The following is a 22,429-nucleotide window of genomic DNA, read 5'->3' on the forward strand; positions in this document are numbered from 1 at the left end:
TCCATATAAGGTGTGAACAGAGGAGAGCACACCTGTATGGGCCTATAGGATGGAATCTGATGCAGAAATATTACACACTACTGGAAGGGTTGAACAACCACCTCTCTGACAGACTACAAAAACAACATTGGTGGTAGTTATTGCAGAGCTGTTCTATTGGTTTTAATTATACTGTTGGGTGTCACTGTCATTTTTATGGCACTATGCATAGGAAAACAGATAATATAATCATATTAGGTTAGATTAACCTGTGCAACAGCTAAATACAGGAAAAAAATATGTCTGAAACTGTTGCCCCTCCCTGCAGGTGCTCTCCTCTGAGTGATAAACACCATATTAATTAGGCCAGTGAACACCTCAATGAGCGATGAGGAAGATGCGCCTTTGTCTGCCGTGGAACTTTACGCTGGCAGAACTCCAAGTTCAGCAACAATCAGTAACACAAGGAAAACATAGTATTACATTGTGCATCTCACATAAAACTTAAAGTTTCTTACATTTATTTATGATAATTTATTGACACAATATGCACAGCTCTATGCCGGTGTGATTGTAGGGCTGCGTGGTGCACAGCACATGGTATCAAGATGTGGATCCTTTATGCAAAGCTCTACCCAAATAAACCTAACACTACAATTAAGACGCAGACGGCCAGCAATCATGTTGCAGGAATTATTTTTTAAATAAATATTGATAGTGACAGTGTTGCTGTCTCTCTCTTCCGGCTACAAATGTACTCTTTGTTCATAGCCGTGTACAGTCAGAGCGCACCATGCGAAACGGTGGGCAGCGGTACCGGGTGGAGTTGTACCCCTTGTTCTCACATGTGCTCCGCCCGCCTGTGCTGATTGGATTGAATATTACCCCGGCTACCACCACCGTGTGAAGGTCTGTGTCTTTTTTTTCCCACCCTCTCACTAAGAAACGCCCACACATATGACCGGTAAAGTCAGTTCAAACTGAAAACACGCTGCCTGCACGCAGACTATTCAGGAGACGTTCATGTGTGGAGCAGGGACGCTGATTAAGAGCCTACCTCTGAATGAGCTACAGATTTTTTTAAACCCTCACAAGTATTAAGCCAGGTTGCGTCAGTTAATAACTTTCCATGATTGAGTCTGACATATTTTTTTTCGACTGTGTCATTTCAGTGTAAGCCGATACACTAATCAAGACTTGTCTCGGAACCTGCTGAGTGCGCTCACTGGATGCTTTGGGCGAGCAGGTGGCGCAAGCTGCGGTTCCCTTAATTTGTTATTAGGGGCAAGACGCAGGCAGACCGGAGTTAACGCACCTTACTGGACGTTAAGCATTTAATACCCGACTTGAAGGTGGGTGAGGGGACGAGCTGCGTAATTTTTCTCCCTTGTTTAAAAGGGAACATTTGACAAGGGAGCTGTGATGCCAGTTGCAGACAGCGACATGGTAGTAGACAACAGCCACGGGTTATATGAGGGTAAAACCCCAAGTAGTGCCGGGAATGACAACATCCTCCCGGCTTCATGCAGTCCTGCAGCGGACATCCTCAAGAACTTTTACCACACCAAGCGGGTCGGGAACTATCTGATTGGGAGGAAGCTGGGAGAAGGATCGTTCGCCAAAGTTAGAGAAGGTCTCCACGCCTTGACTGGAGAGAAGGTAAGACTGCGTGAGAGTGGAAAAGCAACAGGATTTTTGGGTTAAACTGTGTGCAATGTATTTTGTATCCCTTGGCTTTATTTAAATGCATTTTTTGATCCTTTCACATGGTTAATTCAGAATTTAAAAATTCAATTAACTTAGTTTTACGCATGCGTAATTTTTGCGTAAAAAGAACTTTTGATGGAAAAAACTTTTTTTTTTCTTTTGTAAAACTTGTCATGACCGTTATATCCTATGTTTTAACATTTAAGATCATGAGTGGCATGCAGCATGGTGATCTGGTTTAAAATTTCATTTCAGTAGACAGTGTCAGCTGTCACTTGGCACATGCCTGCACCAAGAAAAACTCCTCACTTGTTTATAATGACAGTCCAGCTATACATTATGATTATTGCAACATGCCTATCCAATAAGTTCTCAGCTTCCTCAGAGAAAGTGATCAGCCCTGTTTGCAATGCGAAGCTTTGTTAATGAGCTCATGCGGCACCACCAGCTGTTAGACTCAGCAGGGCTTGTTTTCTAGCCAAGTTCCACTGACAATATTTACTTTTTGTGTGAGTGTGAGGGAGAGACAGAGCTGCTTTTTTCCCTAACATGTGTTGGATAGTTGTGTGCTCTGTGGCTTTTTCCTGAACCTCTCCTTTGTCTGCTGGTGGTGGTGATCTCACCGCTGTGGGCGCGCAAGCCTGTGATAGGGACAGAGAGGGAAATTGGCCGGCCTATGAGAGAGCAGAGCTGCCACTTGCATATGAAATCATGTCGTTGATAAATGGGCTTCAGCCTCATTATGATTCCGCCAGCGCAGGGCTTTGATATGGGCCACCATTGGCCACTGGTTGCCTTTGTCTCTCCAGGCTGTTTTGAGGGGCAGCCAGTGTATTTGCATATTGGAAAACAAGAACCCCCCTTTTCCTTATGTGTCCTTACATGTAGACCCATGCCTTGTTTGTGTATATGTACAATAAAATATGTGAAACCCATATTTAGCATATTAATGCATATTAAATATTACCTCATCCTGTATCTGTGTCCCCCTCCCTCCCATTCTGTTGCTGTGAGGAGCAAAGAAAGCGCTCCTCTCCTCTTCCCTTCACTCTCTTTGTTGAGGATGATGCAAACGCTGGCAATCACACAACCGAGCACAGCACATGCTCTCCCTCTCCTTACACTCCCTCACTCATTCAGGGTCCAACAGGCGCTGGGAGGGAGCGGAGGGCAGTGAGTTTATTCAAGTAAAAGGGTAGTCAGGGGGGAAAGGATATACAGTACAGGAGGACTCCCACATCCTTTTTTTAGCATCACTAGAAAGTCAGTGGATGCAGGGATGAGGGTGGGTGTGTGTGTGTGTGTGTGTGTGTGTGTGTGTGTNACCCTACACCCCCTCTCTTATCCACACTGCCTGGCGTAAACATGGACCATCTATTACTGTATTGTGACAGCTCCGCACACACTCACACACACACACACACATTCAGCCAGGTTTAATTAGCAGCTGTAAAAAGGTTTTTCAGAGGTGAATCAATTATCAGAGATGAAAGGACGAAAGTAAAAGAGAAAGACAAGCTGAAGGACAGAAGAAAGAGAAGACGCACACACAACCACTTTGGCCCTCACCATTTCATTAAATGGATATGGTGATTAGTTTCGCTGGTCATGCCTTTCCATGTCTGTGGGCTCTCCTTGAGATGATTTGCTGTGCATGGTAGCCATGCTCTTGAACCCAGTCTAGACGGGATACAAGGAGACGCGGGCAAAGGATGAAATAAAGTAGATGGGTGCGTTATTGAATGTAATTAGCTACGAGGGGGAGTGTTTGTCGTAAAAGACATGTTCTGTGGCTTTTATGAGGACACTGCTGGTTTCTTCTCCAATGAGACACAAGGGCAGAGAAACACACAGAGAAGATGCTAGGATGAGTTATTAAAGAAAAAAACTCCTCAGTCTGTTAAATCTACACCAAAATTGAGCCCTATTTCAGCCTCTGCTTTCAACATTTGTTGCCGCTCCTCACGTGAGCTGCAACTTAACTCTGTGGCAAATGGGGGAATATCAGCTGTCCATTTGGCTTTGGCGCCTTCCCAACAGATAGGGTAACATTTGCTTTTCACCCAGTTTATGATGGTTCAGTAACCCCTCCAACACACACACACATGCCTCCCCCTCCTGCAGCCTCAGGGCCCTATAGTGCCTGGGTTGCCCCACATAGGGAGCAGCTGTGCCTATAGTGCCTGGGTTGCCCCACATAGGGAGCAGCTGTGAGGGAGAGGTCAGTGTCGAGTTATACCCTGCAATGGAGACTGAGAAGCTTGTCACCTGTTACACTACAACTCTCCGAAAACCTCTCTCCAAGACACGGCTGCACACTAGTGCTTAGTTCATCACCTCTTATCTTTTTCTCCCTCCTGTCTGAATTTCTCCAGGTGGCGGTGAAGGTGATCGACAAGCGGAAGGCCAAGAAGGACTCATATGTGACCAAGAACCTGCGGAGGGAGGGCCACATCCAGCAGATGATCCGCCACCCCAACATCACGCAGCTGCTGGACATCCTGGAGACAGAGAACAGCTACTACCTGGTGATGGAGCTGTGTCCAGGGGGGAACCTCATGAACCGCATCTACGACAAGAAACGCCTAGATGAGCGGGAGACTCAGAAGTACATCAGGCAGTTGGTGCTGGCCGTCGAGCACCTGCACAGGGCGGGTGTGGTGCACAGGTAAAAAAAATATATATATGTATATTGCACACAAATGCAGGGAGGGAAAGAAAAAAAAAAGAAGCGAGAACATATTGTTCTCCAGCATTAGAGCAGAATTTGAATATATGCTTAAATAAATATTGACAGTTTGCCATCCATAGCTCAGAGAGCTTTGCGTTGTTTATGGGTTAAAGCGACTTGAAGATCTCTGAGTCAGACATGATCCTCTTTCTCCAAGTGTGGGTTAAGTCCGTATTGTGCACATTACTGTTAATCCACAAATAACCATATTTGCCACACTTTAAGAGGTTCCCAAGAGAGCGGCTGCAAATTTCTTTAAAGTGATATACGATTTTAAAAAAAGGTTTATACAACAGCTGAATATCAGTGCATCCTATAAATACTGTTACATCGTATAATAAAAATGTGTGATTTGATTTAGGGATAAAAAACACATAAAGTGCATCTAAATCAAATTTCAGATATAAAGTTCACAAAGCTCTTCCCGGGAAAATTCAATTCTTTGTCGCTCAGAGCCTGGGAACTAAATTCCTATCATGGTGAGATGGCCTATGTAGATAACTGTATAACAGGATTTCTAGGACTGAGGAGGGATCTGGACGCACACAATAGACCCTGAAAATCAGCCAGCGTGACCCACATTGGGGGGGTGGGGGGGCTGACCTCTCCTGCTTGTGCTTTGTATGATGATTCGTGGCTTAGATAAGCAATCTAATGTAAACAATCACTCTTTGTCTTACAGGGATCTCAAGATAGAAAACCTCCTTTTGGATGAGCAGGACAACATAAAGCTCATAGGTAACGTAAGCGCTCTTCCATTTACAGTATCCCACATTTCTTTTCCGTGTTCAGTGCAGCGCTGACTCTTTTTAATTTCCTGTGTGAAATGTGGAAATTCCATAAATTCGTTTACAAATACAAACTTTCTCACAGCAGAGAACAAGAATAATGTTCAAGCAGTTAATAAAAGGAGGCCTTTGATGCCAGTTACTTTACAGTAATAATGAAAAGATTTTTCTCAGTTGGAGTGGGACATGCAGAGTGTCACAGTGTCCCACATGTGGCGAGGAGCTAAGAGCAATTAAATATCTTGTTAAAACCTTTATAAGCTCTCACCATAGTGCTAATCTGCCTCTGTTTGTGTGTGTAACGCTGTGATGGGGGCGACTAGTTTAATGAGTGAGCTGAAAAGACAGTAATAAACCCAGAAACAACACTTAGCCCCTACCTCTTCCGTCCCTCAGATTTTGGCCTCAGTAACTGCGCAGGCATCTTGGGATACTCAGACCCTTTCAGCACCCAGTGTGGAAGTCCGGCTTATGCCGCCCCAGAGCTGCTCTCCAGGAAGAAGTACGGGCCGAAGGTGGATGTCTGGTCCATGTAAGTGTATTCTCTTTATTTAAAATATAATCAGCTGTTGCAAATTATTAGCTTATTTTAATATATTTGTTTATTTCACAAGTGCACCCTGAGCTGAAGTGTGTGTTTTTGATATTCCAGTGGTGTGAACATGTATGCGATGTTGACCGGGACTCTGCCGTTCACTGTGGAGCCCTTCAGTCTCCGAGCCCTGCACCAGAAAATGGTGGACAAGGAGATGAACCCTCTACCTCCCTCGCTCTCCACAGGTGAATACTGATCGCACTAAGGCCCGCCTGTGTGATAAATCACAGATGACAAGGTGTTCCTCTACGGCAAAGAAAAGACGAATCTATAAATCCGTCTTCAGTTAGGCGCACTTCCATGCCCACTCAGACACTCACAATTCACTGTAATCACCCCTCAGGTTAAAACTGATATGAGTGTGGAGTCTAAATATATACTGCATTTAAACAAGATAATTCCAGGTTATGATTGCATGTAAGAGAAAGAATGTTGAAATCCCGGCAAAGAAAGGCAGATGGAAGTTACTCAGTGTATACCCAATTGTACAACAAAGGAAACATGCCGACAGAGTGCAAGCAAGCAAGTGCATTAACCCAACTGCTGTTGTGTTTGTTCAGAATTAGCCATAGGTTTTATCTAACCTTTACTGTTACATTGCTAGCACTGCGTAGAAAAGATTAATGGAGCAATAAAAAATAATGGTACCTGCCTCAGAGTACTTGTTTATTACTGAGAGTGTTGTGTGAAGCAACATGGGGAAATAATTTTCACGGGAACACAGGCGTGTGTGCATATGCTTCTCTGGAAGTGGCGTTGCTCATTCCACAGTTGCTACACCTGTCACAACAGCGTCACTCTAATACCAGTATGCAGTGGCTTAACCTAGTTATGTAAGTAACTATTAACCGAGCTAATGACATAAATGTGCCATCCCATCAGTCTTATGCAATGACAGAAATGCAACCGGATGAGAGGATAAAGGCCAAGTTTGTTGTCAGTGGCTAAGTGCACTGTGGCAAAGGGATTGCGAAACTTGTACCTCTGCTTCAGCTTAGTCATCGGAAACAGTTCAGGGGTGTGCTTGGGAAGTAGAGAAATTAGGCAATAATAATGTTTATTCCCATAGTTGTCAACTGCAAAAGCAAGTCACATTTCTTAAGAAATACACATAATGTAAAAACATGTTTCAGTTTTGGAAAACGTTCATCGTTATGCAGCGAGTTGAGTGTTAGTGGCAGCTTATGAATATTTATTCTCCCTCTCTGTGTCTCAGCTGCCATCTGTCTTCTGAAGAAGCTTCTTGAGCCAGATCCCAACAAACGTCCCAATATCCATCAGGTGATGGCTGATTCCTGGCTACAGCTGGCCAACAAGAACACAGGGGCACCGTACCTTAACAGGTAGACTCACACACATATTTTGCAGCAATATGTCATCTGTTTTAGCTTATTATTGGCTGTTTGTTTTCTGATCTTTTTTATTACAGAAATATTTTCACATTCAATATAAAGACAAAGCAGTAATGTTGTTGCTCTGTGTTCCCTCTCTGTGTTTAGGATCCACATTGAGGAAATAAACCACACAGTGTTGCTGCATATGACGGAGAAAATGAGCTACAAGCACAGCGAGGTGCTGAGCGCTGTCCTCACTAACCGCGCCTGCCACACTCTGGCTGTCTACTTCCTCCTCAACAAGAAAATGAAGAGACTCTCTAAAGAGTACAGGGTAAGGAGATCCTCGCTGTCACACCTGTTCCGTGTCTAAGCTAAAATTCCAAAGAGTTTCGCATTGACATCTTAATTCAGTTTCTTCGCGTGAAGAGTGTTACAGGGAAGTAATACTTATGGGGTTACGTAACAACAGGTTTGTCAAATGCTTTGGGTTTATGTAATGTGCGACCTGCCCCTTTTCCTTTAGGAGATGCAGTTCCAAGAAAAAAAGAAAGGTGAAAAGCAGAAGAGCGAATACTTTCAGACGCAGTGGAGGAAGCACGTCGACAAGCTCACCATCCCACCCAAGCAGACTCCTGTCTACCTTGCTGTTGCCAAGGGACCCAGCAAGGAGAAGAAACACAGAACAGGTGAGGGATCGGTGCAGTGCAAAACCACTTGGGCAGATTTATATATAAAAAAAAAAAGATAACAAGAATATTTGTTTTTAAAGTATGATTTTATTTATTCTTTTTTATTTTATTTACCTTTATTCATACAGGGTAGGTTGACTGAGCATGCATGTTCTTCACACATACGTAGTTACCCAGTCATCTGTCCGTCCATCCACTCCTCCTTCCATCCATCCATCCATCCATCCATTGTTTGTCTGTCCATCCGTTCAACTACCCACCCATCCATCCATCCGAGAGGAAACATCTGGGACAAGTTGTCAGTCAATCGTAGGGCGATCACACCAACACTTTTTGTATAAAATTGACCTGTTAGCAGTCAGATGAAATGACCAAGAAACTATAGGACAGAAATAAATGTATTATTTGGAATTAAACACAGAAGCATTATGTGATTCAATTCCTTCACACTGGGTCTGGGATTTTTAACAAAGTAGTGATAGGTGGTTGGAGTCAGTGAGATCACATTCCTTTAAGAGGAAGCTTACACATGACAGACAAGGACCTGGGGCAAAGCTTGCCCTAAGTTCCTTTCACTCTCCTCATTTGCCTATAAGTATTACATAGAAAGCCTATAGGGTGTTCCAGATCCAGCATGTCAGGATGGGCTGGTCTCTGTTACAGAATGTTCTTGTACCTTTACACTAGCTTGTTAAATGCTGTCAGATACTCATGTCTGTGAGAGGTACAGAACAGCCTCACTGACATGACATATAGTCTCAGGGCACTCAGCCAAGAGTATTCAGAGAAGCTGCAGTTCTTTCATGCAGCGAGTTAAGCAAACACTAATATTACAGTATGTTACAGTATTTCAAGAATTTAACAATGCTTCTCATTTCCTCCTCAGGTCTATTGCGTGCCATAACTGGTGGCCATCGTAACTCACCCCTGGCACCACCCGGCACTGTCGCCTCTTCCTCCATGGAATACCTGGAGATCCAGCCTCTCTTTTCCAACACCCCGCAGCAACGGAGACGCTTGGCCACTCTCCCGCAAGTCAACACGAGCCCAGAACACAACATACCTGCCCCACCGGCACCGTCACCAATTGGCATGCATTCCTTCGGCTCCCTCTCCAAAGCCGAGCAAATTGAAGACACCCCTGCCTCACCCTGGTACAAGCTGACCAACGGGACTCTTTCCCCGCCCCGCCACGTCTCTGCCTTCCAGCCCGACTCCTCTTACTTGAAGAAGGCCACAATCCCCAGTCCTCCCGTCCTCATCGTCAACCCGCAGCCCAAGAAAAGCATCTCGTCAGACTGGGGCGGTTCTTCTGACACTAGCGGCAGCCCCCCGAGCACTGTAGGTAGCCCCCCAGGCAGCTCCGCTTTTAGCCCTCCGAAGTCCGCCTTCAGTCCCCTCAACCCCACCTCAGCATTCAGTCCTCCCTCCAACAGCGGCAGCAGCGATCCCGACAGCCCGACGCACCGCAGCAAGTTCCCCTCTATGGGAATAGGACAGATCCTAAAGAAGAAGGTCCAGCTGCAGCCGTTCTCCTTTCGGCCTGAACAGGTCGTGGAGGAAGTGGTGTCCCCACCTCCCTACCCCATGCAGACTCTCCTCTGCGCTTCAGGTGCACTCAAGACCCTCTGCTGAGGGGTACACGACAAAAAAAATGAAAGAAAGACAGACTGAACTCAAGGCCCCTCTCAACATTTTCTGTAAGTTGGAGAGGTCTTCCAGAGCGGCCTTCTGAACTGTGAACTGTCCCTTTATTGAAACTGAGCCACTTTTCACGACAAAAAAAAAAGAAACAAAAGATTTGGGTGATAAAATATTGTCTCTCTTGTTACCACTCTCATTATGTAATAAGAGGTGGTGACGCAGAGAGGATGAGATTTGAGCAATGACTAAACCTTGCCGTGGCCTAGATACGGAGTGGACATAGGACATCACGTAACAGACACACACACACACATGCACACACATTAAACACTGTATTATAGACTGAGTTAAGAGATACTCTCTTATGTAATATTGCTGTAACTGGTTACTAATTGAGCCGCAGACTGATTCACACCAGCTAACAGACCCCAACTCTTACCCGAACCCTAACTACGTGTATAAATGTTTTGTCTCTGTGAAAACACTCTCGAAAGATACCCACTGACTTCCAGCCAGCTGGCACTGTATCCTCACTGCTGACTGGATGAAGAAGCTCACTGCACTATTCTTAAATACCAAAACCTGTAGTAACAACAGTGTTTACCATCTCTTACCTCACTGCATTATTCATACATTAATGTTTAGAACAGCAGTCGATTGTGACATGCTTGTGTGGATTTTGCCACAGTGTTGCAGTGTCTGAGCGTTAGTGCCATTAGAATCAACGCACCGAAATAGAAGTAGGTACAAAGAGCAGAGTCACTTTTTATAGCGTTCTCATAAACTATCACTCAACACTGATAATAATTCACAGCTATAACTTTTTATATACAAGTGTTACATCACCTCTACAACCCACAGGGAAACTGTCAAAGTCTTAGTTATGACTTTCTCACTGCCTGTTCATAGTCGGTTTTGAAGAAAAAGAAAAAAAAAAGTTAAAAAAAAATAGAGCATCAAAAGCCTTATGAAACTTATGAACCTCGCCGAAGGCTGAGGGTATGAAGGTGGGAGGATCACATAACACCCATGAAAATAATTCACTTCCTTTTGTCTTAATGCTGTAGTTTGTGCAATAGTCTTAAGTGTTAAACCGCAATGACGAGTATTTGCCAAGAGCTCTTCTGAGAGTAATGTGAAAATTGTGCTTGTAAATAACAGTATGACTCCCGTGTTCCTGTCACTTAGGCCGTTCTGTGCGGCGGGATTGTAAAAATGTTTGACATTTTTTCACGTCTTAGTCGCTTTATGAAACGATTTGACTAAAAACTTCCACAGGCACATGAGGCTCCTCACTGTTACGATACTGTAGAATCTCTTCCTGTCCAAATGAAAAAGTTGCATGCAATGTTTCACGAGTCGAACTGTACTGTCACCATTTGGAATTAACGTCTTTGTACCTTTTTTTTCTGGTTGATACTGAGATTGATACTGACTCGAGGGAGGGAGGGGGGGGTCTTTTGTAAGATTTTGTAATGGATGGTTTTGTTTGAGTGTCAAGAGATTTCTATGCTGTATAAAGTATTTTAAATATTTATACTGAATCCATTATGTGTCTGTCTGGTCTTTCAAATGCACCTGCTTACTGTCTGGCTTCATATGCGACATGTGCAGACATGCCAATGTACAGCTTTTAGATTAGCTGAAAAAATATAGCATTAATAAACTTAAATTACTATAATTAAGCAAGTAATTCCACAATAATCCACAGACTCCAACATTCTTGTTAATTTATGTATAATTTACACAGCCTGAGGCATATACTTTATTCCTAAAGCTCTCAGCTGCGGGAGCACTTCATGAAATTTGGCCTCTCCGCCACGAAAGGGTCTACACTACTTTACAACCTCAATGTGCCACTTGTCTCACATACCATATACATTTCCCCCAGGACACCTGTGGTGGGTAAAAAAAGAAAAACACCCTTGGAACAGCTGAAGGATCCTTAGGACTCATATACACACACACACACACACACACACACACACACACACTACAACCCCTCCCTCTTCACACACTCACATACTGTAGACACTAATCTACTCAGCTGTGGCCCCCCCATCATAAACCTCTTTGGGTGACACTGGCCTGACGAGACAAAGAAGGAGGATCACCAGAGCTCTGAGACAAACACAAACAGGGCCGTGCGATTAAAGCAGCGTGGCTAAGCTGATAAAAGCCACGGGGCAAGAGTGGCTCAAAAATGCATTAGAGCCGGAGCCTTTTGTTTATCAAAAACAGGCGGACGGTTAGTCAAAAACCCCTGGGCGGTCCGCGGAGACAAACCATGTTATACTATGGCTTAAGCACAGCGCTGAGCGAAAGGATACTGTTCACCACGGGGCATTTACAGGAAATACCTGCAGTGTTCAGTGCTGCTCTGGTGACACCTGTAGTAGGTGTGTACACACATACACACACAGACACACAAAATATTAACTACTGGCAGAGTGAGCTCAGAAAACCACCTCTTGTTATAAATCCCTCTACAGATGATTATGTTGTAAGAAACATATCCATATTAACAACATATCCAGGAGGCATAGTGACAGGGAAAACAACATTTGGTAACTACTTCACGAGACTGCCATGGAGCAAGGCTGTTTTAGTTAACGAAAACTAAAACACTAGCTAACATGAACACTACCTAAATTGACTCAAACAACTTAAGTTGTGAGAAAACATTTAAGTGTAATAAAATAAAATCTATACTTTAAAGAGAAAGGAAAACTAACTGAAATTATATTGTACTTACAAACTATCAAAAATAAAATAAAAATATAGAGGAAATGTCTTTAGTTTAAGTCGTAAGGAGGCATTGGTGCATGTGTTTATTGAGACGGGGATGTCTATTCGACTGTGAGCCAACTGCATCTGTATTGTTATATCTATTCTTAACTTTTTAAATCTTGCCCCTGACAAATATAATAATAATTAAAAAAAAAAAAAATGAATGCTGAAATTAATTGGAAAAAAAATAAAATAAAAATAAAGAAAATAAAAACTGAAAGAAGCAAACCCACTCTGGAAACTAATTGAATCTAATCTAAATTGAAAAAAAATAAATAAATACAATAAAATTTTAAAACAAAATAAAAACAAAAACTAATAAGAAAATTTAAAATATCTTTACTCTTAGATTAAGCATAAAATTAATCAATAATTTTTTTATAAACAGTTGTTTTAGTAATTTATTTTGCAAAAATGCAAAACGATAATTTCTCAGATATTTCAATATGAATGTAAAAAAAGATTATGTCACTGTGCATTTCATATATTTGGGTATAAAGTAAGAAGTTGAGAAGTCTCTCCGTGGGCATTCTCACCACTTTTGCACATGTCATATGTTATAATTTGATTCATTTGAGTCAGAAGTTATTATTTGAAAATGTAACAGACAAATTAAAAAATAATCAAAATGTAAGAAAAAGTTGCAGTATTACGGTTCTGACTGCAGAGGCAAGAAATTATAACTAACGACGTATAATCTCAGGCATTATTCATGAAAGAAATCCATACTGATGAGATGAAGACAAAAACACAATTTTCCTTGACACACAGATTATTTGAATGTTAATCTGTGTATAAACAGGTCAGGTTACACTGACGAGACTGTGATAAACAAACACCCCCCCTTCGTCGTCCCAGCAGGGGTGGGAAATAAGTTGATATTTTTCATCATGATCATATTAGGGGGGATTTTAATGTTGTGAATCATAAACATTATGCTGTTTGAAACAGTACAAAGCAGTTAGTACATCAGATTTCTCCAGGAATTATTTCTGAAATATTTGGGGTGCCAGATGAACATGTATGATGGATATTTTCTGTGCCTAAAAAAAGGATTTTAATTCTATATATAACAAATATAGGTCTTATGGTCATTGTGATTGTCTTTTGCTTATATCCCCAAGCCATATATCTTGACAAACTTAAAACTGAGACTGAAACAACAAGAGAGCAGACATACGTAGGGATGAGATATATGGTTTTACCGTAGATCACAATAAAAAACATGATTTGATCCTGATAAATTTCCAAAATGGGGATAAATGTGAATATCATGTTCCGCAGCACCCAAAGAGACGGCTGGGAAACCAACAATAAAAGAGACTCTGCAAGGACAGGCTGCATACGCACCGACCTCAAGCAACATGTCATTTCATTTGGTTGTAAAGACTGGCATCTTTAAGATTGATTGTTTTTCACTAAAAGATGTGCACTAAAAAAGATGTGTGTCCTTTCTGTTTTGTAATAAAAATATTAGTTTCCTTACCAAATGTAAAGTGATTTCAATGTGCTTAGTGCCATTTTAAGAGTTTCAAGGATATTCCTTTTTTTCTCACTTAAGTTTTTATTGAGTTTTAGCAGAGATATTAATAGGAGGGCACAACAACATCAACACAAAAATATAACACAATAAAATACACAAACCAAATAAAAAATACAAAGTAACAATTACTGGTTATCTGGAAGTGTTTCAGTGTTTAAACATTTATTTAGCTGTTGTCATGTCCCACAAATTTTAAACTTAAATTTTAAACAAATTCTCTTCAACCCTTGACTTTTAAAAAAATGTCTGGGATGATTTCCAGTGTTTCTGTTTCAGAGCGATTACATTAAGCCAATGTTTGTTAACAGCTTTTTTACTTGCTGCAGGTAAGACTTAATCTAATAGATAGCTTGTCTCATCACAACACCTCTAAGTTCCCGAGATATATCACAGCGCAGGTGTTTAGGATTTGATATCCCAAAATATTTTTAGCAACTGTCTTAACATTTTCCCAGTATAGCCTGATCTTTGTACAGCTCCAGAAAGCAAGTGGTCAGCCTCCGTGCTCCCACACAGCCTCCAACGATGTTGCCGTGCACCAAGCTGCCTGCTTTGTATTTTGAGTGTTGTGAAATAGCGGGTGAGAGTCAGAATTTCCTCCATACTACTGAGCGTGTGGATGTACATTGTCTCTCACAGATTTGATGCCAGTCTTCCTGTTATTTGAATCTTAAACTATGCTTCCCAACGATGAATCCCCCCCTGCTTCCCCCAAAACTTGGTAGGAAGCAGAGACGGCACAAGACCCCTTCTATTGGTATGCATTCACAATCGCCCCCATCATGTTATGTGAAGTTTTACTGCGACTTCTCTCTTTTGTGAAGTACTCTCTTAACTGAATTTATCTCATAAAAGCTTTGTTCACAAGACTATACTTAACTTTTAACTCTTGGAAGCTCATAAATTCACCATTATCTGAAACTGTGCACATTACCGTTATGCTTTTTTGGGGCCATTCTTTAAATGTTGAATCATATAATCGTGGCTTAAACTTGGAATCATACGCAAACCACCTCAGCGTGTGAGTTCAAAGCATATTCTAATGCTCATCCTAATGATATCTTGAATCTCATTTTGGCCAGATTAATTGTGACATGAAATTTTCATATCAATATACACCACGCCCTGGAGAAATGCAAGCTTTCATCTCAAATTTTGAAAGAAAATTTCACGCCAATCGCTTTGTTTTATTCAGGAATTGATACCCTGAGTGGCAGCATTCATAAATGTTCCTCAGACACTGTTCATTAACTGTCCCTGGCCACACAAAATGATGTTTCATTCCTAAATCACCTTTAATAAGAGGCCAAACTGACCACTTACTGTACAACAGGACTTTATTCCTGCCAATCTGTTCAGGCTTAGATCCTGATGACACTAATCCTGTTTTCAGCCCCCTTCTCGCCACATATACATACACACACACTCACACCAGGGTGTCAGTGGCAACAGGACGAGCCTTTGTGTCTGAGAAAAACAGACGATTAACCTGGCTGCTACACAGTGATGAACACCAGGGATGTGCATCCCCACTACAAACGCACACACAGACAACCTGAGCATCCCTGGTTTAACCTCGCAGACCAGTACTGCCTCCCTCAGCAGCTCTCACACGTGCAGAGGGCGAGAAGGAGAGAGTGAGAGACTTCCTGGCAGACGCCGGCGTACACAAAGATGTGTGGGGAAATAAACAAGCAGATGTTTCTAATGAAGTAGGAAGCTTTGAGCACTCAGAGGGGATTTGGGTTATTCCGTCAGACGAGTCTCTGACTGGCCGGCTATCCTGTTTCGATCACAGACACAGATGAAGGTGATTAATGGAACGAGAAGGCAGCAGCTTATCAGAGATTTTATGCTTTCGCCCTAGAGGTGCTGTTAGTAAAACAAAACTGGGCTAAGTTTCCCAAATGCTCCTGACACCAAGATCATCTTGCGCCTACAGATTCCTGAGATTAATTTGGGACATTTAACCTCCCAGACGACCTGCCGTCTAGTCTGTGCAACACAAAGACAAAGATGAGACCAGATTGTGTTGACAATAACTTAAGATCTAAAAGTACTTTGGTGAAGCATGTCAAGCAACCAACCAAGTTCAGTTGAGTTTTCTACCACATACAAGTAATTTTTTTTTTTTTTTTTAAGTAAGTTTTCTGGTCATATTTTCAAACAGGAACAAAGAGAATATAATATTTTCCCTTAAGAAAAACAATTAGTATTTACATATAGCACCATGTAAATACATTTATATTAAACAAAAATAATATTTTACCTAACTGTTGCTTATTGTCACATGCACAACACAGATATAAGCCTGTGATGGACCTGGGGTTTGGACTGTGCTGTGGAGAGTAAAGAGTTAAACCAGGAAATGGTCATAAACCAGTGATGAGCAACTGGTGGGGTGTGGTTCTTTTGTCAGGGGAAAACCAAAAATGATGGGAGGGTAGAAAATTGCAATTAAATGCCAGGAACAACTAATGATTAAAATAGTCATTATGGAAATGAGGTTGTTTTTCTCGACACATACTCCTCAGGATGTAGTGCCACAAAAAAGAATTCCTTTCCTCACTGCTCATTTATTACAGCACCAAAAATGGCACTGAATTTATGGCTCTTAAACCCTAAAACCGAAACATTTTCCCTTTCACAAAGTAATCCTTTTCATTTTGTGGGGAAAAAAAAACAAACATATTTTGTAAGTTGGCACACAGGTGGCACTCCTTGAGATATTTTTTCTCTCAAAAACAAGATCAGAAATTCAATCAAAGAGCAGAGCTCAGCCAATAGGATCTCAGTGTCTGTGGCAACAGCAGCATCAGTTCGTGCTGCCATTGGTCTCATGTCTCACACAGGGAAGGCTGTAATTGGCTGATAGCGTGCCGAGGCTTCATTGCCTCCATGGCAACATTGCTTCCTTATTGCTTGGGGAAGGTGAAAAGGAGGGAAAGAGGGGAGGCGACTTTCACTCAGACACTACCTCTGCATTATTCATCCTTTGTCCCCGAGTGCTTGTAGAATGTGTGCAGATGTACTGACTGATGCATGTGTGTGTTTGTGTGTGTGTTTCTACGCTGGTCTTGGTTTGGGGGGTAATGATTGGTTGAGACTTAAGGGGTGAATGGGGTGAAACCGGTGCAATAATTGCACTAAGCAGTGCAATGCATCCAGCAACACTGTCTATATATAAAACAGCCAAATGAGTTCAGAGGCCACTCTGTGAGCCATTTATGGTGACGCTGACTTCAAACACTGCTACAAGCCTCGAAGCTTTATTACTCTGAATGGATAACAAACAAACAAGGAGATATTCTCCACAATGAGTCTGTTACAGGGCGTAACAGCACACATCTGGACAGACGACTGGCCGGCTGGCTTGCATCATCCACTCTCTTTGCAGGATGCATGCAGGCATCTCATCCCTAAGCAAGGACCGGCTAGAGACAACAACACCACCTACACCATCAGAAACAACAAAAACCACGCCGGCTTGTTTGTTGTTGTTTTGACTTTTTTTCCCAGCATTTGAGGGAGGGGAGAATTAGAGGGAGGGGGAGGGAGAGAGATGGGCAAGGGTGGGGTTAGCGGAGAGAAAAACATCACACAGAGATTAGAGTGTGGGGGGGTTCATTCAGGACTCCTCCCCCGTGTATGTGTCTGAGCATGAGCGGGGGATAACGTCTGTTGACAGGCGTGCCGGCCAGCGAGCTGGCTGGCTGTTCCTCCGGCAGTGAACACGATGACGAGATGGCAACAGGCACTCAGCATAGCACGTGCTCTCAGTTGCCATCGCAACCTGCCCTTGGATACAGCGTGCTGGTTGGCCGTTTCTAACTGTTGTTGTTCTGTGAGGCTGATGAAACCTCGTGGGTGAGGGAGGGCAAGCGGTACACCATGTAGCTGCTTTCCCGCCTTAGTAGAAAGTGTTGCTAGGCACATTACAGGTCAGTTGGTAAACAAACATTCAGCCTTTAAAGTGTAATCACCGCCCTCCACGACCCCAAAGACCTTAAACTTGCTGTTTAACTCTTAAATCCAAGAGATACTTCTAATTAAAGACAAAGCAGGATGAGCCTCTGATCCCCAGAAATCTTACTGCACAAAGTCGAAGAAATAGAAACATTTAAAAAGATTATCCTGGTAGTTTAAAGTTGTCTGATTAGGGTTTAATTCTCATGTAAAACTGACAATATTGAAACACATTTTTTAAAATAATGTCTTCATTTTTGGAAACAGTTGAATAGTTTATTACACAAAAACACTTAAAACAAAACAAGCTTGTACAAACAAATGAAAATAAAACAAACCTATTATGAGTCAATGTAATGATAGATGGATGCAAACCGCTTTTCATTTTGGAGACAAAAAAATGTCTTTATATAATGTCTGTGTGGAAAAAATAGCCAGCAATGTGCCTAACTGAGATGCAGCCAGTATTAAAGACTGTGTGTCTTTTTTAAAACAAATTCATCAAATGCTGTTCACTTCTGGCCACAACAAGGTGATGAAAAGCAAATAAACAGAAACCCTTTAAGGCTCCAGGCTTGAGAAACAGAACAAAGAGAAAGAGTGTGTGTGGCCTCGAGTGGCCAGATCAATACGGCGTTGTGCTGAGTGTGCAGCCTGCCTGATGAAATCCTGCACAAATAAACATTCTGCTCACAGCGTACATTCACACTGCACTGAGACACAGAGAGAAGATGGTGCCATGAGCCACGGGAGCCGAGCTGACAACATGATTGATTACATGTGCAGGCAGTCTTTGTTTCACCACTGGTAATCAGGACAAAGCGGAGTGGAAGCTGTGTGTGTGTACAAGGTGAGGCTAGTACAAAACCTGTTACTGAGGGAATGTGGTTGAGATGGAGGAGAGGATGCATTAATGTAACGGTAGGGGCCAGAAGTCACACCTGGACAAAGCACCCACCCCAGAAAAGTTGACGTTCATCACTGTCACGCCACATCGCTTTCATCCTGAAGGCCAGTGTCGATCTCCTCCAGCCTCTGTGCCATAGACATGACCAGCATTTTCATCTGTGAAGGATGGAGGAGGAGTGTCAGTCAGCAGAGATGGAGAAGGATTTGAAAGGTGCAGGGTTCAGGATGTGAAGATGAACAGCAAGGCCAGAATGGAAGATATATGAGTAAAGCATGGACAGGGTGGATGTGACGGAGTAAGGACAGGGAAGAAACGAAGGAGAAAATGGACAGGTGGGAAATGAAGGGAACAGCAGGAAGCAGTGAGGAAGAAAGAGGGGTGGAGTACAGATAATTGAAAAAGGGGGACAGCGATGGAGAATGACGAAACCCAGAGGGGGAAGTGGTCAGGGATGGATGGGTATCAAGGGGAGGAGAGAGAGAGTGGGTGGGGTGGGGGAGACAGGTCAGTGAGTGTACAAGATGAAACACCCAAACAAGTGTCTACAAGTCAGACAGACAGACAGAATACATTAACTATGGCGGCTGGGTTGATGGGCACCTTCAACACATACAGTATAGCAGAGGACAAAGAGTGCAGGGCTGGGCATGAGTTGTAACTACTGAAAAGACAACAACTTTTTTCAATACCTTACTTTGGGAAATTAAATTATTTTATGCAAAACCCTTCATTTAATTTAACAAATTAAGTGAAGCTGATTATTTTCACCTTGTCCTCTCATAAAGACGAAGCACATTAAAATCCTGCCTCTGTCGGAGGGGAAAATAATTCATCATTCTCCGTTGAATTTGTACTGCATGAAGGTGCGTCCTTGTCGCATCCTTGTTACATGTGCTAGCAAAGAACAGAAAAGGTCTTGAAGGAGAAGGGGAGACTTCAATGTGTAATTTATAGTTCTGTGTTGAATAGACGCCATAGCTAAGGCGTAGGCTCTGCGTCAATGTGAAGCCTATGCCGTAACCTACGCCATTGCCTGACGTGCACCTCCCTAGAAATGTAACTGCACATCGCGGCGACGCAGACCTCCTGTCTATTTTGTACGCTGAAATCATTTCCCTCAGTGGAAACAAAGCTTTTATTTACTTTTCTTTCAGAGATAAGAAACTTTAAATACTGAAGACAGTAAGCCTTCACAAAAATAGCGTTTATCCTTCAGAGATTTATACTTTGGGATTTATCCTGGTTTCATAAGAGCAGAGGAAATCTCCGATCGTAGCTAGGCTAATTTATACAATGTAAAATGCCAAAGACTTGTGCTAATAATGTTAGCATGTTTTATTTGTTTGGAAAAAGTGTTTAGAATGACAGTTGTTTTGTCGATGAATCTTGTGAGTTGTAACAGAGCCAAATTATGTACCCTTACCTTAGTAAAATGTTGCTGTTGTTATATGAGAAGAGGAAAAGATTGCTGGCCACTAGGCTAATTTATACAATGTAAAATGCCATAAGCTTGTGCTAATAACGTTAGCATGTTGTATTTGTGGGGAAAATGTGTCCAGATAAAAACAAGTGTTTGTCTGTGAATGCTCCAGTTATAGTGAAGCTGATTTGTGTACTTATGTTTGAAATTGTCTCTATTAAGCCATGTTTAATGTGTGTTTAATGTGTGTTTTGAATCAATTCAACTGAACAGCATTTCACAGAAACCTCCGCTGCTGACTAGTGTTATGGAGATGTACCTGCAGTGACACAGACACACCACCACACAAGTATAAAGGCTCACAACGGTGAAGGCAACGTGTGTAGGCTACAGCGTGGAGTCTGCCACACGTGTATAAATCCCACTTGAATGGGTGCTATAATAATCCACTGACATGTTGACATGTAATGTTTTTAGCTAGCTGCAACAGGAATGCATGATATTGGATTTTTTTTGCCAATATCTGATATGCCGATATGTAACAACTCACTTGACAGATAATTGATACCGATATCACTATAACCACTTTTTTCCCCACCTAATTTTAGTAATCATCAAGTCTCTTCTGCCATGGAATTAACATTGTACTATGTTACCGTGATGGCCCACCAGCAGATGGAGACATGAAATACAATACTTTTCTATGTATGTAATATTCATTCATTGTGTAAATTAAAAAACAGCATGTTGGCCAATTCTGATAGTTCACTTTAAAGGTGATATTGGGCGATACTGATGATGTACCGATATTATCAGCATGTTGGCTGATTCCGATATTTCATTTTGAAGGCAATATCAGCCAATACTGATGACGTGCCATAATTATCGTGCATCCCTAAGCTGCAGGTATTTGGTTATCATTTCAGCCCTTGGTTGAATATTGTTGAATAATTTGTTTTCCCTTCCAGAGAGTGTGGTTTTTAGTGAGTATGACATGTTGCACTCTGTCTCTATGATCTGTGAATTATTTTTCAGATTAATTGATTAGTCTATAAAATGTTGGCAAACAGTACAAAGTGCCTCTCTACTCAAAAGTATTCACTCTACAATGATTTAAACAGCAAACCTTAAGAGTAGCAAGGCTGCAACCAGGTATTGCTTGGCATGTTTGCCTAATAAATGACTTTGACAATCACCAAAATTATGTTTTTTTTGTTGAGTAGGCAACTGACTAACTGATGTTTGTTTGTTAATTGTCTAAACACAAGAACTTTGTCTAAATAAAATACAGTCTGAATTTGGCAAAACCCTTATTTTAATCAGACACTGTCTGATCAACAGTGTGATACATGTTGCTATGGAAACAACTTTAGTGGGCATCCAAAAGTATAGAGTGCTGCAGGGATGACACTGTTTTGTAGGCTAACCTGGAAGTTGGTGACACCCTTGATTCCTTGTCAAAAAGCCAATGGGATTTTTCCATTGGATTTTGGATTATTGCAGAAAATAAGCTCTGAGGCAAACAACATTTATGACACTTGATTTGTTCAGCAAGATAGTTTTCGCAAAATCACTTGTATCATTTGATCATAAATGCAATCACCTGAAGTAAAATGCTAACATTAGGCCATAAACAAATGAACCCCACAGTCACATGACTCCAACACTGCCAACACAACAGGGTTGTAAAGCTGTGTTTGGCATAATGACAATATGTAATCTCATTTAGTTACTTTTTAGCAACCATCCACCTTCTTAAAGACACTTGGAAGCTTAAACATTTACAAGGGGGTATATACTGAAGTATGTCATGCCATAGAACAAAAGGTGCCCTCAAAGGCAGAGATAAATTGTGCACATCGAAAAACCATTTAAGGCAGGAGCTGGACCAATAAAAGAGTGCAATAAACATGAAGAAAGGTCTGCACACTGTCGCTCCCTTATGTGCCAGTTATTGGAACATCCGCAAGTGAAGTTTCGAGTTAACCTAAAACATCACTTCCGGATGTAAGTTATCTCGAAACATGGCTTATAAATGTGAGCTAGCTAGAAACGCCTCTTGTGGATGTGCTAACAAATTGCACTTACGGGAGCTACAGTGAGCAGAGCTTCCTTTGTGTTTTTTTGAAGAACAAAATGTGAAAACCTCTTAAGCTTGTGTAAACCACAGACCTTTTTTTAAAGGGACATTGTGTAACATTTTCAGTTGTTCATTGGCAAAAATTGATGTCTGCATTCATAAATATGTCATCACTGGTGTACTATTACCTCCACCAATAATCTGACTTATTCTCGTAAAAGGAGAATTTCGGATTTGTTTGTACATTGTG

General features: G+C 41.9%; 2 protein-coding genes across 2 annotated transcripts in view; one reads left to right on the forward strand and one right to left on the reverse strand.

Moving 5' to 3' along the window:
• The first annotated feature begins 947 nt into the window (after window positions 1-947).
• Window positions 948-10,937, forward strand: hunk (hormonally up-regulated Neu-associated kinase). The gene is made up of 9 exons (XM_050041233.1): window positions 948-1,638; window positions 4,062-4,354; window positions 5,100-5,155; window positions 5,602-5,737; window positions 5,858-5,985; window positions 7,017-7,143; window positions 7,300-7,468; window positions 7,661-7,823; window positions 8,713-10,937. Exons 1-9 carry the CDS (start codon window positions 1,402-1,404, stop codon window positions 9,459-9,461), a joined length of 2,058 nt encoding a protein of 685 aa, XP_049897190.1. The 5' UTR covers window positions 948-1,401; the 3' UTR covers window positions 9,462-10,937.
• A 7,094-nt stretch (window positions 10,938-18,031) lies between these two features.
• mis18a (MIS18 kinetochore protein A) overlaps window positions 18,032-22,429 on the reverse strand; it is an 11,204-nt gene continuing 6,806 nt past the window's right edge. The window contains exon 5 of the mRNA XM_050041397.1: window positions 18,032-18,834. Coding sequence (XP_049897354.1) covers window positions 18,754-18,834 — 81 coding nt within the window. The 3' untranslated portion in view covers window positions 18,032-18,753. The remainder of the gene's footprint in view (window positions 18,835-22,429) is intronic.

Source organism: Epinephelus moara, chromosome 3, assembly GCF_006386435.1.
Source record: "Epinephelus moara isolate mb chromosome 3, YSFRI_EMoa_1.0, whole genome shotgun sequence".
NCBI classification, from domain to species: Eukaryota; Metazoa; Chordata; class Actinopteri; order Perciformes; family Serranidae; genus Epinephelus; species Epinephelus moara.

What these genes read in the sequence shown, in the direction of transcription:
- hunk (XM_050041233.1), top strand. Translation starts at nt 1,402, where the DNA reads ATGCCAGTTGCAGACAGCGACATGGTAGTAGACAACAGCCACGGGTTA. An exon ending in GGACAACATAAAGCTCATAG is followed by an intron (nt 5,156 to 5,601) that starts GTAACGTAAGCG and finishes TCCGTCCCTCAG; the next exon opens with ATTTTGGCCTCAGTAACTGC. An exon ending in AAGGTGGATGTCTGGTCCAT is followed by an intron (nt 5,738 to 5,857) that starts GTAAGTGTATTC and finishes TTGATATTCCAG; the next exon opens with TGGTGTGAACATGTATGCGA.